This window comes from Vipera ursinii (genome assembly GCF_947247035.1).
Source record: "Vipera ursinii genome assembly, chromosome: Z".
NCBI lineage: Eukaryota > Metazoa > Chordata > Lepidosauria > Squamata > Viperidae > Vipera > Vipera ursinii.
In genome coordinates, this window is record NC_139517.1 from 69,913,264 (window position 1) to 69,931,940 (window position 18,677).

General features: G+C 36.7%; 1 protein-coding gene across 3 annotated transcripts in view; it reads right to left on the bottom strand.

The window, feature by feature from the left end:
• SEPTIN7 (septin 7) overlaps window positions 1-18,677 on the bottom strand; it is a 53,032-nt gene that overhangs the window by 18,545 nt on the left and 15,810 nt on the right. For 2 of the 3 annotated variants that reach the window (XM_083378308.1, XM_083378307.1), the window contains exons 2-7: window positions 17,861-17,967; window positions 13,124-13,224; window positions 12,347-12,481; window positions 10,268-10,385; window positions 5,391-5,483; window positions 918-1,014 (exon numbers count right to left, since the gene is read on the bottom strand). In XM_083378308.1, coding sequence (XP_083234434.1) covers window positions 918-1,014; window positions 5,391-5,483; window positions 10,268-10,385; window positions 12,347-12,481; window positions 13,124-13,224; window positions 17,861-17,967 — 651 coding nt within the window. Of the gene's footprint in view, window positions 1-917; window positions 1,015-1,366; window positions 1,487-1,700; window positions 1,767-5,390; window positions 5,484-10,267; window positions 10,386-12,346; window positions 12,482-13,123; window positions 13,225-17,860; window positions 17,968-18,677 lie in introns of all 3 variants that reach the window. The other variant, XM_083378306.1, reaches the window with a different exon arrangement.

The window sequence follows — 18,677 nt, forward strand, 5'->3', positions numbered from 1 at the left end:
AATTCAGGTACTGTTATGTGGAGAGGGAAGGGGAAGTGGGGAAAGTCTGTACCTCTGTCTTGCTTTTCTGAAATTGTAATATTCCTATAAAGGAATATAGGAGCCGTGACTAGGGGGCTTTTGCCCAGGTTTGCCTGGTGCGCCAGTTGCGACCCTACCTGGACCGAGATGCCCTACGCACAGTCACTCATGTGCTTGTGACCTCCCGTTTAGACTACTGCAACGCTCTCTACATGGGGCTGCCCTTGAGGACCACCCGGAGGCTTCAGCTGGTGCAGAATGCAGCCACGCGAGTCGTGATGGGGGTCTCCTGATACTCCCATGTAACACCTATACTCCGCGAGCTGCATTGGCTTCCGGTTGCCCTTCGGGTGAGATTCAAGGTGCTGGTGATGACCTATAAAGCCCTAAATGGTGAGGGTCCGGGATATTTGAGGGAACACCTGCTGCCAGCATCAAGCTCCCTTCGTCCAGTGCACTCCCACAGGGAGGGTCTTCTCAGGGTGCCGCCGGTTAAAGATTGCCAGCGGGTAACACCCAGGGCCTTCTCAGTGGGTGCGCCTGCCCTGTGGAACCAGCTGCCTGCAGAGCTTAGGACTGCCCCCGACTTCCGTTCATTCCGCCGGGACCTGAAGACCTGGCTCTTCGAGCTCTCTGGCCCAGGCTGAGAATTTTTTAATTTTAATTTTAACTGGGTTTTTTATTTTTCTCAGGGTTTTATTTAATCTTTTTAAAATTTGTTTTAACGTTTGTATTGATTTTCTTTTAAATGCCCTGTAAACCGCCCTGAGTCCTTCGAAAAAGGGCGGTATATAAATCTAAATAAATAAAATAAATAAATAAATAAATAAATAAATAAATAAATAAAGATATAGCTTATTGCCCAATTATGTATCTTACACTTTCTATTCACTTACCTTCTGCAACACCCCAAGGATACTGTCTTCCCCTAACTCTCTTCCCGTTGACTTCAATAATAGTATTACTACCTACTACCGCAAGAGGTAAACGGTCCTACAAAAGAAACAGAACATTTTTTCCTAAAATAACTTATTGACAGGTTGGATAGAAAATACAACGTTTTGCACTGCTCACAATAAAACTAAGTGACAAAGGAGATTAGAAAAAAGAGCTAATACAAGACAAACTATAGCTCTAAAACAGAACATCATCTGGTAACAAAACTAAAAGGTTTTCTGTCCAAGATTGGTAATGTGCTGTTGGAACTGAAGATTATATGTTCACTTTCTTTAATTTTAATCCCATCCACAGGAAGACCTAACTATTGGATTGGTCTGTCCCTGGCAATTAATGGCCACAATTGGATTTCAAAGCAGCTGGGGCAAATACTTGATTTGTTACACACTCCTGCTGAGGCTATGGCTCTGACAAGATAGTGGCTATGTGGCCTCTCTTGGCCCATCACTCCGGATACTCTCTGTGGTTCATGGAGTTGAAAACGGTCAAGAGACATTCTAGAGCACTGCTGGAAGAAAACAAAGAATGAATTTAACCAAACACGAGTTAAAGCTGCTATTAAGGCTTACCTCATGGCAGTAAGAGCATCAAAGCACCAATACTTCTCTGCTCTTATTGCATCCACAGAATGCTCCCCCAATGACTCTGTTTAGGGTCATCCAGACTCTCTTTACGAAGGGGAGCCTGGAAGCAGATCTATAAGATCATATGGAGCAATTTACCATGCATCTGAAGGATAAAATCACTTGAACTTGTCCCCAGTTGGATATCAAGTATGACGTTAAGTCCTGTGGAGATGCCGGATTACCAATTACTAGTTATCTGGGAACAGTTTGAATCTGTTGGATCTGAGGAAGTGGACAGTTTCCTCCAGAATGTAAATGACACCATCTTTGTGTTAGATCCATACCCAGACAGGAGGAAGAGCGCAGGCAGGCGGGCGTCTTGCTCGGCTGGTGGCTTGGGGGGGAAGGGGGCAGCTTCACCCCCCAGAAATGCTGCATTCTCACGAAAGCAGGATGAAAACTCCAAAAAACGACCAAGAAAAAAGGTTAAAACAGAAGAGTGTCTCTTCTGAACAAGGAAGAAAAAAAAAGATCACATCCGCATCCAGCTCTTGGGGGTGGAGTGGGGGATTTTTATTTTTTGCCTTGTTTTGCTCTTTTAAAAAGACCGCCCCCCAGCACCAGAAGTTGCGCGTGATCACCGTTCGCTTGCTGTGCCCCCCACAAACCCAAATTCCTTCTTTCCCTTCCTTTGAAACAAACAACCCCCCCACCAATCCTTCCGTTCCTCCTTCTGAATTACAATGAAAGAAAGCCAAGTTTTTTCTTTTGTGGACTTTACATATTTAAACTGCTAGAAGGAAATGGGGAAGCAAGCCATTGGGAGACCCTCTTCTGTTTTAACCTTTTTCCCTTGTGGTTTTTTTGAGTTTTCATCTTGCTTTCGTGAGAGGGCAGCATCTGGGGGTGTGAAGCTGCCCCCTTCCCCAATCCATAGCTGAGTAAGATGCCTGCCCGCCCGCCTGCCCGTGCACTTCCTCCTGAGGTTTTCATTGTTGTGACCATTTCTCTTGAGGATTGGCAGCGGGGGTGGGATGGGGTGGTGTTTGGTTTTTATTCCCCCCGTCTGCAGGGTGGTTACAGCAGGTTTTGGTCACTTCACATGACCCTGGGACACTGTGACCGTCATAAATATGAATCAGTTGCCAAGCATCTGAATGTAAATCACAAGATCTTGGAGATGCCGCAGCATTCCAGCTGATCGGTGCTTCTTCTGGGCTCAGCAGACGCGCCGGGGTCAGTGCCACTTTCCAGCTGATTGGCGCTTCATCGGGGCTCAGAAGCACCAAGATCAACGCCGAGCTCCAGCTGGAGCCTGGCACTGATCCTGGCGCTTCCACTGAGCCCTGACAGCCCTGAAGAAGCACCAATCAGCTGGAAAGTGGCGCTGATCCTGGCACTTCCACTGAGTCCTGACGGCCCCAAAGAAGCATTGATCAGCTGGAAAGCGACGCTGATCTTGGCGCTTCCGCTGAGCCCTGACAGCACTGCAGCTCCAGCCGTCTCTCACTCAGACTTGTGCGGTGCTGCCACCAGTTCAGCTCATTTCCCTCTCCCGCTACTTTTCTAGGATGGTTGCATACCACCTGCCAGGTGCCAATGTACCACAGGTACCACCAGTTGAAAAGCCCTGGTCTAAGCGATGGTCAATTCCTCTATGTTGGAGGTGTTCCTGTCTCCTTTTAAAGAAGGAAGCCATCACTGGACACTATCTTTCTGGACAACTTTAATTCAGTCTCCCACCTCCCTTTTTAGAGAAGGTGATTGAGAAAGTGGTGGTATTTCTACTCCAGAGGATCCTAGAGGGAACAGATTATTTGCACCCTTCAGGTTTCAGGCCCAGATATGGGACAGAAACACATTAGTGACACATATGGATGATTCTCTGGCAGGAGCAGGATGTAGTGCATCCATCCTTGCTTTCCCTGACCTCTCAGCGGCTTTCATTACCATGGACTATGATATCTTTTTGGGCTGACTTGGAGTTGGTGATGGGTGGCATAGTTTTTTGCTGGTTGGCCTTCCTCCAAGGCTGGAGGAAGTGAGAAGTCTAGCTCATGACTTGTGCTTTGTGAAGAGCCACAGAGTTTGGTGCTTTTTCCCACTCTTTTTTAACATCTACATGGAACCTCCGGATGAAACCATCTGTCACTGAGGGATGAGGTATCACCAGTATGCTGTTGATACCCAATTATAAGTCTCAGTCCTGAGCAAAGCGAGTAACACTGTGGATGTTCTTTTGCAGTGCCGAGGCTTTGAGGCCTGGATGGGGAATAGACTTCAGCTAAACCCTGATAAGATAGAGTGGCTGTGGGTGGGCTCTTCTGCATCTAGGAGTTTATCATCTTTGGTCTTGGATGGGTCTGCACTATCCCAAACCCAGTGAATAACCTGAGGATCCTCCTTGACTAACAGCTCCTGTTCACAAAGCAGGTGGCAGCCAAAGCTAGGAGGACCTTTGCTCAACTTTGTGTTGTGTGCCAGTTACACACTTTTCTGAATAGGGAAGCTCTCTGTTCATGGCTTGGTCATATATTGTTGGGATTATTGAAACACATTCTACATGGGCTACCCAAATATCTGGAAACTTAAGCTGCTGCAGAATGCAGCCGTGTGAATAAAAGAATGGTGCTCTGTAAACTGCATTGGATACTAATTTATTCTAGGTCCAATTCAAAGTATTTGTTATGACCTTTAAAATGCTACAGCATAGGGCCAAGCTACCTACAATCCATCTTCATTCCATTACATCTGCCCCTTCCACCCAGTTAGGGAAGGTATACTGAAGGCCCTGTCAGTTTAAAGAATTCCATTGGCAGGGTCAAGGAAGGGTCCTGGAAGACAGATTTATCTCCCCCACTCCTGGCCCTCTGGAAAGTAGTAAATGTGGCTTTGTAGCCTTGCATAAGAAACCCAGAGCAGCACACAACTGTGGGAGTGGTTAGAGTCCTGAAAATGCTCCCTTCACCTTTCAATAAATTTTTAACAGTGTTTTATTCATCTTAACCTCTTTGAAATTTTTAACTTTTATAGACTGTTTTTATATATTAATATTTTATTGTACATTGGCCAGAATCTCTGTGTGAGGGAGATGGGCAATTTAAATATGTGATACAACATATAGAATAATTGTTAAGCCTAAATTGCCACACAATGAGTTTCAATATTCCTCTGATTGAAATGATTTTATAACCAGTATATTTCATGCAAAATCTCTCACACACAACCATTTAGAACCAAATAATAAAATAATAAAATGAGTAGACATATGACTGAGAAATATATAAGAAATATAAATATATTTCTAAGTATATTTATCCTTACCTCACTACATGACAGTGCAGCAATCTACCATAAGAGGGCACTACAGCCTCTCATTTTAAAATCTTACATGTTAAAAAATAAGAAATATTACAAACTATCCATTAGGCTGAAAATATCAAAATATCAAAAACAAAAATAAAACATTTGAACATGATTGTTAATTAAAAAAGAAGAGAGGATTCAGGTAAGATTCACCATTATTTTCTTTTGTAGCATATTTCCATTTTACTAACCAGTAATATAGAGTATAATAATAAAGAGTAAAAGCAAGGACATTTTATAAATAAAAATAGTCTAGTAGGCTTGAGATATTAAACAACAACCAAAATGTTCCCTAGTAATCTGATACTATTATATGTCAAAGTGTATAAAAGTTTATATATACCAGTGTTCTTGGTAATTTGACTAAAGCCAAGACAGGTATCTGATACATATTCTTTTATGGAAAAACTCTATCCATTAAAATAAAACCCAATTGCACAGACATGAAAGTGTAAAAATTTGTTTCAATATATTTTGTACCTTAATCTTTTTAACCAGCTTATTTTCTTCTTCATCATCTGTTTCTGGGAATTCATATATTTTAATTTTGTGCTCTTGGATTTCTTTCATTATCTAAACGTAAACAAATTTTTAACTGTAACAAGCATTGATTATGTTAATAAAATATGCTGATGAATTTTATTTGTATGTATTAAAGATGAACATCTCAAATTTATGTCAGAATATGGATACAATTTCCATAATTATGTCTTTTGAAATTCAGATTATGCATTTGTCATTTTTCAAATAAAGCTGTAGTTTCTGCTTTTCCCATTCACAAAGTCATCCAGCTTTCATTCCAATTCACATAATATAGCAATAAACTACTTAGACACATTACACACAATTCCTATAAAAGTATCAAATGAGATTTTAATATTCTTCTCATAGTTTTAAGAATAAACTGTAAGTATTCAAACTGATGTCTTTCACAATTGCTTCAAAACCTTATATATGTCTAAATTACTAGATTTAGATCTATTTTTGCATTCATAAAACTGCATATTATTAAACTAAGTTTCCATTCTGACAGGTAAGCGTAGTCATCCTTACAGAAACCTCAATCAAATGCAATGTATTATTTTTCAAATCACAAATATATTATCTCCCACAATAAACATTATAACAGTAGTATGTATTATTGAATACATACTAACTAATCTCTAGGTTTATACAAACATGGCAATTTTTGGTAATTATGCACTCCTATATGTCTGTGTAGGTATCATCTCTCTCTCTCTCTCTGTGTGTGTGAGAGAGAGAGAGATTGTATGTATGTGTTGTGTATTCATATATATATATATATATATATATACATATATATATATATATATATATATAATGTACATACATATATATACATATGTGTGTGTGTGTGTGTGTGTGTGTGTGTGTATATATATATATATATATATATATATATATATATATATATGTAAATTTTTAAACTTTGTGCTACTAATTGTTATTTAATCTTATTTTAATTCTATTTTAACTCTTATTTTGTCTTTTAACTTTGTCCTGTAAACCGTGAATATATATAAATTACGTGGGGAAAAACCCTAATGACCAAAGATCTACATACACACACACACACACACACACACACACACACACACACACAAAATTCGTGATATAACATCAATATATATAGATAGCCTTGACATGATCAGAATTGGATCCAAAATTTTGGTTACTAACTGATGTGGTCATTAAGTGAGTCACCACATGACCAGACCCAATTTTATATGACCATTTTACCCTAATCATTAAATGAATCCCAGATTTTAAGCAAATCTTGTGGTCATTAAATTATTCAAGCTGTTGTTAAGCAAATCCAGCATCCCCAATTGACTTTGCTAGTTAGAAGTTACAAATTGTGATGTGATAGCAAGATGCTGCAACTATCACAAATGCAAACCAGGTACTAAGAATCTCAATTGTAATCACACGATTATGGGAGCGGTGTGATAACAGCAACTTTTAAGGATGGATTATAAACCACTTTTTCCAAGTCATAATTTCCAATGAACAGTTTTAATCAAGGACTATCTGCACACAGGTGTTTTTTTTATCAGAGCTCTATTATATCATTCATGTTTTGCCTTCAGGAAAGAAATTAGCTATTCACCATCGAAATTAAATATGCTTAGATACTATACATTATAGCATTCAGTCTGCTACTATATGATATATGAAAATGGTATTTATAAATACTATCTTCATTGCAGGAGGTGAAGGACTGATATCTCGTCAGTTACCATCCTTTCTGGCTTGATGACCTGGTTGGGGGGAGGGGATAATTCCCTGCAAGTGGCAGGCGGGCACATGCAAGCAGCTCCATTAGTGCAAGCGGTGGGTAAAGGCGCCCACTGCTGGCATGAGGGGAACTCATTCCAACAAGCGGGCCTGGTCTGAACATGGTTTTAAATTTGGTTTTTCATTGGTTTAAATTGCTCTTATTTCTTATATTGTTTAATCCTCTTTTAATTTTTGTATTTATATCTTTTAACTTTTTATTGTTGTGAGCCGCCATGAGTCCTCAGGGAGAAGGGCGGCATATAAATTTAATTAACCTTAAGCTTAACTTTGCACATGAGCCCCAGCAGTCACTGCTCACGAGAGGAAAGCTTTGCGTGAGTGCAAGCGGCCACTACTCACATGAGGGGAGCTTCGTGCACAGGCACTGCTTGCATGGCCCAGTTTTGAACAGACCACGACCCAGTAGTGGGCTGCGATCTGTGGGTTGGGGAACCCTGTGATACCTGAGTCATACAGATATTCTCATGGATGGAATAAAAACAATTAAACAAATCAGAGCAACTAAAAAGAACAATGACAAGAAGAAAAAATATTCTAGGACATCTTGAAAGACTATAAATATCCAGACAGATAGGATTTCTTGCTGTTTTTCATCAGTTTGTTGCACAGAATCATTTTGTTGTCACATGGCCTGCAAGCCTCATAAACAAAGAAACAATTGATTGTGAGATCCTGAGGGCATTCACTAAAAAAATCAAATATTTGCTGACCTTCTGAAAAAAATATGTAAACTTGAGCCCCCTGACCAAGTTTCTCAGCAAAGATTATTGAATAAAGAATGAATGACTGCTAATTCATCAACAACAGAAAGCAAAGAATAGGGATAAATGGGAATTTTCTCAATAGAAAAAAGTCAGAAGTAGATTTGTTGGTATTTGTATAGCATAAGAAAAAAAACCCCACAAGTTAATATAAAGTATTGCAAGATATGAAGGAAAGAAGATTAGGTCTACCAGATTTGAAATTATATTTTCTTCCTATTGTTTATCCTGGATGAAAGAGTACGTGTTGCTAAGAAACGGGTTATTGGAGTTAGAAGGACATGAATCTGAATTTTGTCATACTATAGATATCTATAGTATGACAAAGCTAAGATTAATGTAGATTTCAAAAATCACAAGGTCAGGCTGGCCATTTTTAAAAGAATGGAATAAATGTTAACTACAGGATGTATCTGAAGACACCTTATGGCTTTCAGCACAGAAAGCATTTTATAGACAACAAAAAAGTAATTGGCTAATTTATCATGATATACTAGGATTTTCATGAGGATTGTAAAATAAAATCAAGATCAGATATACTTCTCTATAGTTTTCTAATATACAATTAGAAAGGTTTAAAGCGGATAAAAGATTTTATGATTTTGAACAATGTAAAACTTGAATTTGAAACAGAATTAAACACTAATGATGAACATGCTATGCTAAAATGTATAAATTTTGGTTGAAATACAAGACAAGAAGACAAGTGAAAGAATGTGTAATAAAATGGGCCAAAATTTTGGTTACAATATACAAATGGATCAATGGGAAATATGTGGTTGAAAGAATTGAAATTTACATTATGTTCTAACCTTGAAGAGGATTTTATAAAATGATGTATTGTATTATGTATTATGCATTTACCACTAAATAAATTGTCTACAAGGTATAAAGGTACTTTGAATCTTTGATGGAAATGAGAATATGAGGGGACATTCTATCATGTTTGATGGATGTATAAAAAAGCTAACAAATTTGAATACAAGTTAATTCAGAAGATTTTAGAAACTAAAGTACAATTAACAATCAAAGGCTTTTTTGGGACCAATGGATGAAAAGTAGAAAAAAATGGAAATTTGTTTCTATAAATGAACCTTCTTTCTAGTTCATTACTTTTCTGCATTTTTATCTTTTTTTCTTTCTTTCTTTATTGTGTATTAGTTGTGTTAAAGTTCTCTTTAAATTTTTTAATATACTTTAAAAATTTCAATACCTTCCTCCACAAAGACAACAGATGCAGAGCCTCTCATGTATCTCTGTTGGGGAAAGTGCTTTTAACTTCTTCATAAGTGATATTTATAGATAAATAGCAAACTGGTTGTGGATGATACTAAAATAATCAGAACGTCAAAATCAACCAAGACGTGTTAAAATATCTTTACACTGTGTGACTAATTAAATGCAAATGCATGAAAAATGATATATGATTGGGTGAACCCCCCCCCCAAACTTCATATATACACTGGTAGAGTCTGAATTGTTTATCTCACACAGAAGATGATTCAGGGTGGATAACACAATGGAGATGCCTGGTGAGTATGCAACAGCTCAAAATATGGATGCAAGAGAAGCATAAGAGGGCAAGTAAAATGATCTGCGATTTGAACATCTTCCATATGAAAAAAGGCTAGGAGGCTGCTTGCGAACAAAGTACCTGAGGAAAGACATTACTGAATTATAATATAAGTTCCAGGGGTCATCCAATGAGCTGAGTGAAAACTTCATTTCTTCAAATGATTCTTCTGTGGAACTTATTATCATAAGATGTGGTGATGGAGGTCATCTAGTCCAACCCCCTGCTCAGGCAGGAAACCTTATACCATTTCAGGCAAATGGCTGTCCAGTCTCTTCTTAAAAACCTCCAGTGTTGGAGCATTCACCACTTCTGGAGGCAGGTTGTTCCACTGGTTAATTGTTCTAACTGTCAGGAAGTTTCTCCTTAGTTCTAGGTTGCTTCTCTCCTTGACTAGTTTCCACCCATTGCTTCTTGTCCTGCTTTCAGGTGCTTTGGAGAATAGCTTGGCTCCCTCTTCTTTGTGGCAGCCCCTGAGGTATTGGAACACTGCTATCATGTCACCCCTCACCCTTCTCTTCATTAAACTACACATACCCAATTCCAGCAACCGTTCCCTATATGTTTTAGCCTCCAGCCCCCTAATCATCTTTGTTGCTCTTCTCTGTACCCTTTCTAGTCTCGACATCTTTTTTACATCGTGGTGACCAAAACTGGATGCAGTATTCCAGGTGTGGCCTTACCATATATATAAAAATTACCTGTTTTTTAAACTGTTGGCATTCTTCAGGTGTGAGTGTGTCGGCCTTGGCAATGAGTGGAATTATGTTCACTTTTTCATGAAGGCGTTTCATAAACTCAATATCCAAAGGCTTAAGCCTAAAATAAATAAAAATTAAAAATGAGATTTTGCAAATTTGGCTTCCAAACAAACACAGCCAAAATTTGAGTCATATAAGGTACAGAAAGTAAAATACAACTGTAATGGAATCTGCCCACTAGGGTTGGGAGTTGGGGCAAACAATGAATTGCCTCTTCCCAGTGCATTCATTAATCAAATGTGTGGTTTATTACATAGAGCACAGAATGCCTCAGGGATATGGGAGATCCTGGGAGGCCTAGTGAAGGCAAAGGGTCCTGCCTCAGGCCTTCCCCACTCTGAGATGCACCACGCTCCATTCTGCCTCTTCAGTGGCTCCTAAGTGCACCTGCCACACAGCTGTCTTGACAGCAAGGAACACTATCTGTGCCTGCCTTTCCCGGTTCTACCACCTCCATTCCTCCTGCCAAGGTGCCCCTGTCTTTCTGGGGCAAAAGGACCAGTTCCCTAGCTTTGCAGAGCTTTCTGATCAGCTGGCCTCCAATCCTTCAGGAGACTGCAAATTTCTCCTGGCTCTTGCTAGCCTTTGGAAAACCAGACCCTGCATGAAAAGGTAACACCTTCAGGATGAGCTTCCCAAAACCCTTCCCTTGCTATAAACCCCCTCCCTCTTCCAGAAATCAAGTTTTTCAATAAAAAGCTATGAGGGACAGCCTTCTTGTTCTTCCATTTCCCCAATTAGGTGCTAAAAGTAAGGTCCTCACCTTTTAAAATCCTTACCTTGACTCCCCAATGACAAGAAAAGGAAGCAAGCAAGAAGAGAAACTGTGCAGCTTTCTGCCTTGAGAAACTGCAGGAAAAAACACTCAGCTCGGAAAGTTTAGCAAGGGCAGCAAAAAATAGGACATAAGCTAGGTTGTAAAGTTTTTAGCTGTGGGTCTGAATTCTGTAGGACCCAGCTAGGACTCTAAAGTCAAGATCAAGAAGTCTGTCCCGCCCAGGATCTTTTTTCAATGGAAGAAATGTGGCTTTCTGGGAGAGGGAGAGAGTTAAAGGAAAGGAAAGATTTTGGGAAGCTCTTCCTGAAGCTGCTGCCTTAGCATACAGAGTCTTGTTTTCCAAAGTCTAGCAAAAGCCAGGAGAAATTTGCAGTCTCCTGAAGGCTAGCTGATTAAGGCAGAAAGATCCAAAAGCAGCCATCATTTTCCATAAAGAATTGTTAGAGCACTGAAAATGGCAGCTGCTGCCAGGAGACATGAGGAACAAGCCCGAGTCGTAATGAAAGCCATCATAACTTTGAAACAGTTTTGGAGTATCTGTCGTAACTTTGAATGTTCATTAATTGACCTGTCATATCTGGATGACTACCTATAATTGTGTCTGCATTGCAAATATGTATATAATAAAACCTCTGCTTCTGAAAATGGTTTAGAATTTCAAAGCTCGCAGAAGCAAAATTCCTTTTTACTAAATAATGTACCTTTTTAAAGCTTGCAGCTCTATTTAAGTTACCCTTGTTCAAGAAGAAGAAATCTTGTGAACTTTTTAAACATTGTACCTATTATCCTTTGAGAGTTAGGGCAATATTTACCATTGATTTCAAAAACAATGTGCTATATAAGAAATTACTAGCACCACAAAATATAATTTATAAATATCTGATAAAAAGCATTTCAAAGCATTGGCACAAATTGAGTCTATTAAATCTAAAAAAATGTCACCATATCTTTTAACTAATCATCTTTATTGTCAGACTATAAACAAAGCATGCATAACTACTTTCAATTCAATCGATTAGAAAAATCCAAACTACAGACTAATAATAACGTATAATCCCAACTCTTACTCTTCTGGATTCTGTAAAAAGCACTTTTGCTAATATTAGAGAAGGAAATTTATTTACATTAGAATTCAATTCCTTACAATTTCTCTGATATGACATATCTAACAATGTAGTGTAATTGTTTCTGAGTGGAGAAATCGCAATGTAGGAGCCAAAACATTCATCTTTAATACTGACCCATGTCCTGAAGGAGCAATGAAATACAAGCAACACTGGACCCTGTTATCTGGCATCTGTCGTCTGTTCACACGTGATTCTGCATTAAGATAGTCTTCAAATTTACTGTCAATGTAATCAATAACGGGCTGCCAGCTACAATGTGCAAAGATATTTTTTAAAAAGCAGATTAATTTGGAACATTCACTATATTAGTACAAGTTGTACTTTTGATATTAAAAATGACATTACAAATATAATTTTCCTAAAGAAATTTAGTTAGATTGCTCTACGAGAAAAGCAATGCCCATTCTTATAGATGAAACACGAGCAACAAGCAGAAGATTTAGTAGTAAAAGAAAGGGTCATAGAAATGGTATGAAGGAACACAAAACATACTTCCCAAAGCTATTTGGTAAATAGTCTTTATCAAAGTTCATTTATTGTTAATTATCTACAATAATTAACAGATGAAATATTTATTTGCCACATTAATATTAAAATATTTTTATATAATAACCAAAGTCATATTCTTGACATCAGAAAATTTATCTCATAGTATTAGTGGTACTTAGTTTTTTGACTTTTCTCAGTAATAACCAAACAATATTTATCTCTGAGCTAATCATAGAGAAACAAGAGAGTTGGATAACTACATCTGGAAAATTATGTTTTCTGTCATTTCTGGCCAACAGAACAGCCAAAAAAGTGCCATACAAAGAAAAAACTGATTTTACTTTAAATATATGCAAATTTTGCAAGATAATAGCCATTACTAATATTAGAATGTATACTTACCAATTGCTATTATCCACTGCATCACCAAATCCTGGCGTATCAACTATTGTTAGTAGCAACTGCACACCGCCTTCTTTAATTAGAACCTTAGACTGTTCAACCTGAAAATTTTAGAAAGATAATGTATGTATGTTAAATATTAAATTCTTTGCTAATTAAAAACTTTGAATATAATAATTTTAGATTTAAAAAAATTACGGTAGTACAACTGATCCTAAAAATGTTGCTTAAATTATGATCATAAATGAGTTTTATTAGTTATGTATGCCAAACTGCTCTTCTATAAATTGAGTAATTCTTTTGATTCAGGGAAAAAACTTTGATTCAGTGGAGGAGAGGATGAAGCATTGATGAAAAGCATCCTCCCAACTCTTCAAGAGAGGCTGAATGAATACGCAAGAAAAATACAGAACAAAAATGCTTTTTATTTTCCTCTTGAAAAAGTATCCTATATGTAGATTTCTGGTCATGTCAGTTGAGAATCTAAGTCATGTATTTTTCTGTTCACATTTCTTTGTTCAATTTGTTTTTCCAACTCTAGAAAAAATGTTTTACAATTTAAAAAATACATGGTTTAACAGCACAAACCAAAACTGAGATAGGTTTTCAATGCCTTTGCTTAACACTTTGGCTTTTAACTTATAATCTTTTTGTTTTTTCACCTTCATTCACACATTAAAGATGTTTTCCCCTAATTCCTGCAGGACAAATAGAAGTTGTTTGGGAAATTTTCGAGTTAAGCATCTGTGGTGCTGATGATACAAGAGAATATTTATAACTCAGAGTTGAATTATGGAGTCCTTGGTGCTTTGAGCTTAGTGGTTTTCTTGCAGACATCTTATTACCCAACTAGAGGACATCATCAGTGCTAGAAGAGAATCAGATTTTTTCTATTTTTTGGCTTGCCCTGTCACTGTTGATGTGAGTGTTCTTAATGGTTTCTTGAACAGGCTGTTGTGTACTATTAGCTTGTTTGTCTGAGTTGATAGCTCCTTGACAGGGGTATTCTTTACTTGATTGTTTGTCTGGTATTAATCTTAGTGTTAATTTCTGTTATCTGGGTTTGTTTGCTGATGTGCAGATGTTTCAGTCTTTCTGTATCCTTTTTGCTTTTGATTGTCCCCTTTGAATGGTACATAGATTTTGTTTATCTCCATATCCTTGTTGGTGGCTGATTTTCTGAGGAAATAATTCTCTAGTATTTTTAGAGTTGGCTTGGTCAAGGATGCTCACGGTTTCCCAGTTGAAACTATGACAAGATTTGTTCATGTGTTATGAAATTAAGGACTTTTCATCATGTATTCTGACTCCTAGCTGGTGTTCACAGATGCGCTGTTAGCCTTCTGCATGTTTATTATCCTATATAGTAGCTGTTTCAGTCTTGCACTCCATAATGTGGATCATTCTTATTTTTTCTTCTGGGGCTGGTGTTTTTTTTTGTTTGTTTACTTGGGATGTTTTGGAGACCTTTAGTTGGTTCATGTGCTACAATTAGGTCATGTTGTTGTAAAAGTCTGTTGATGCTTTCTGAGATGACATTCGGACAAATCAGCCATCAACAGATACACAGAAATAACCAACTTCTGCATAGACGATCAAAAAGGAAGCAGAAAGACCAATACACCTCAATTTACATTAGTGTTTTTATTTTGTACTACATCATTACTTAGATACATTATATTTTATTTTAAGCTGCTGGCTTTGGCTTTAATAAATATATTGTTGTTGATGATGATTGTATTTCCTCTACAATTAGCATTCTTAATTTACAACCTCTAAGACTTAGCTTCAAGAATATATGCTCTGAATATAATATACAGTAAATGTTCAAGCTGAATTCATTCTATGTACATTCTGTCTGGTCAATTTTGTCTTTTCTTTAAAAAAATTCTATAACCCTACATGGTCAAATTCTCATAATGTACTACTTTGTGGAAGACAGCCAGAAAACTATTGTAAATAGCATCAACCCCCATTACAAGTTCAAATGAATCCTATTTAGTTTTGGAACTATCCATGGGGATTTAGGAAAAATAAATTAGCTCCAATCTTGGAATGCAAAAGGTTATTTTCCCATGCACTCTATTTAAATAGATCACATGGACCAGATTCACAGGCCACATCAGATTTGTAATTTTAAAGTTGTCTTATCCTTTAGAAGATGTCTATTTGACGTATTTTATGAACAGCTTTCTGTTATTTCTGTTTCACGGGAAGCAGAGATATTTAAAGTGATTTAATTTTAACCCAAAACACATTTAAAGTATAAAAATGTGAATTCTTCTATGCACAACCTAAGATAATCTAAAATAGTCTAAGTATTTCAACTATTAACAAGATAATTAAACTTTACATTTCTAGCACAGAATTCAAAAATTCTTAAAGCTAAAATTTACATAATTACAAATCATTAATATTAAACATGGTAATTATTAATATCAATAAAAGTTACATATCATAGAAAACTGATAAAATGTTATTTCAAGGTAGCTATAAAGAAACTGAAAACAGTAATATTATTCTAGTCAAATAAGTTATAACAATAAGATTAGTAGACTAAATGCAATAGCAATTTTTCCTCAGTCACTTCTAAGTCTTTGTAATCTTGACAAATAACATTTATTAGGGTTGTCTGTCAGTAATTTAAATTATTTTAAATTCATGCTTACATTGTGATAACAACATTAATTCATTTAGTCTTTCTGATGATCCAGCTTTCACAGGCATACTTTATAGATGGAAATATTATGGCCTTAAATTATTATGTTAAGTTTGATATTTCTGCAGTGTATATAGTATAACTACCTATCTTGTAGTCTTTCTTTCAAGCACTGATATCTCTTATTTCATAGTTTTCAGTTGTCATCCTTATGAATGTTTGAGCATCGGGATGGCTCTGCCTGCTGACATAATCTTATGGCACACTCTTTTTTTATCTTCAACAAGACAATTCTTCCTCACTTCTATCCATGTGATAGTATTAGCATATCCGAGATACAATTCCAATTTATTTTCTCATCCAGTCTTTATTATCCCACATATGTTAAGTGGAGAAACAATTTATTATTCTACATCCCATTCTAACTATTGCTTTCCAGTCAACAAAAAAATTCTCAGCAACATGTGAAGTGGTCTTGAATATCCATGTTTTTTAGGACTATCCATCATCTATTGGTCTATATAATTAAATAATTAAAAAAAACAAAATATACTTTGAAGCATGGTAAAAAGTGCCACTCTTTTTTTGAATTTAGCTAGTACATCTCAAGATACTCATACCATATATTGTTGAAATTCAGACTACAACTTTGTGATCATTATAACAGTAACCCTGGAGATATACCAGTTTCAGCATTCTTTAGGACTTTATCACAGTGTGATTGGGCTCTTTTAGAATTGCTTTTTGTTTGCAAGGATGACAACTGACATAGAAAAACAAGAGAGTGGAGGCTTTTATGCATTTTTACAATATACTATGAAGTTATTTACAATAGGCATTTAGAACAGATATATACAGCAAGACTCTGGTGCCAGGCTTAGTCTTATGTTTCTCCTCCACTCTTGCCTACTGCTTCATTCTGTCTCCTTTTCTGGGTTTTTAGGCTTCTCAAGAGGGAATGAAGAGAATGGAATATACTGGATTTACAGCTTAGTGTGTGCTTAAAGGTAAAGGTTCCCCTGCACATGCGTGCTAGTCGCTTCCAACTCTAGGGGCCGGTGCTCATCTCCGTTTCGAAGCCAAAGAGCCAGCGCTTGTCTGAGGACATCTCTGTGGTCATGTGGCCGGCATGACTAGACGCCAAAGGCACATGGAACGCTGTTACCTTCCCACCGTAGTGGTCCCTATTTTTTTACTTGCATTTTTACATGCTTTCGAACTGCTAGGTTGGCAGAAGCTGGGACGAGTAACAGGTGCTCACTCTGTTATGTGGCACTCAGGATTCGACCCGCCAAACTGCTGACCTTCTGATCAACAAGCTCAGTGTCCTAACCCACTGAGCCACCGCGTGCTTAGTGTGATTTAACTCCTCCTGGATCTGGTCAGCAGATCTCCTTTATTGAGGCAAGGATCTTCTGCCCAGTCCTTCCCCAGAGACCAGAGTTCCACCAATGACAGCAATCTCCCTTCTCCCCATCTTGGATTTTATATAAAGGGAAGCCACTACAGACTTTTCTTCTCCCTTCTTGACTGGGAACCAACAACCTCTCCAGACATTAATGTTAACAAACACCACTACTTCTCTAGTCAGGTTCAATAGTCAAGTTTTTACAGGTAGTCCTTGACTTATGACAATTGGGACTGTAACCTATATCGCTAAGCAAGGCAGTTGCTTTTTCATCTACACAGATGAGGTGGTCAATGTGTTGAATCAGTGCTGAAAAATGTATTAGATTGGAATTCATGGAATTCCCTCACCAGAAAAACTCAACTGATATTCACATTAGCATCATTTTAGCATTTTTCTATTTTCCCAAGCTTTTTAATTGACTTTTAACTGTATTTTAATTCTTAGTTTTTGAATGAATATTAGGCTGCAGCTTAATTTATATATTTTTATTTGGTTTGATTTTAGCATACTCTGACTGTATGTTTTAGTCTGTTTTATTGACAACTGCTCAGAAAATTTTGGTTAATGAACATTTTTAAAAAAATAATTGAAATAAATAAAATTAAAGTATTTCTATTTCAATTTAGCATATAAAAATGTAATAGAAGGTATACTTTTTCATGCAAACCTGTACAGTCTTTTTAATTCTATGTGAAGGTCCTGGGTATTCTGGAGAATACAGGTCTGTCAGGAATAATGAGTTGATTAATGTTGATTTTCCCAATCCAGATTCACCTATCAAAAAACAAAAATACAATTAGAATTATCACATGACACCTCAATAGGATATGTTTCAATGTCATTTCATTTTAATACATAATTCATGTTATTTTGCAGTGTTCATAACTATTATTTATTTTGCAGGTTTAAAATAAAAAACAATATGCATAAAATTCTTAATATGATTTTCTTGCAGGGAAGAGTTTCATTCAAATATTTAAGATTTAACATCTAAAAATAGAGCTTGTGACCGATTTTTAAATGTTAAAAAAAGTTTAATGATTCACAACTCAAAATAATTTCTTTGAGTATTCTCTCTCTGGTCACAGTTATCTCTATTTGTATAAAGACATGAATGATAAGTTTTTAAACACTTTTTCCCAGTCTTAGAAAGTTAAAAATGTATGGAAGTTGAAGATCACATATCTTAAAAATTGCTGAAGTTGAAAAATAGTGAATCAGAAATTTAAATGAATTTTTACATTTACAAATAATCCTCATTTAAGGATCATTTGTTTCCTCATTACAATGGTGTTATACTGCTGTAATACATTTCTACACTGAACAGAGAGGAAGGCTATCCTAATCATAATCATCTAATCTTAATCATACCCTAAGTGTGTCAGATGAAAAATCAGGTAAAGATAAAGTCCCAAAATAAAACATGCTTTTACAAAAAAGATATTTTTGTATGATTTCAGTCTTCTCTATATATTTAGAATTAG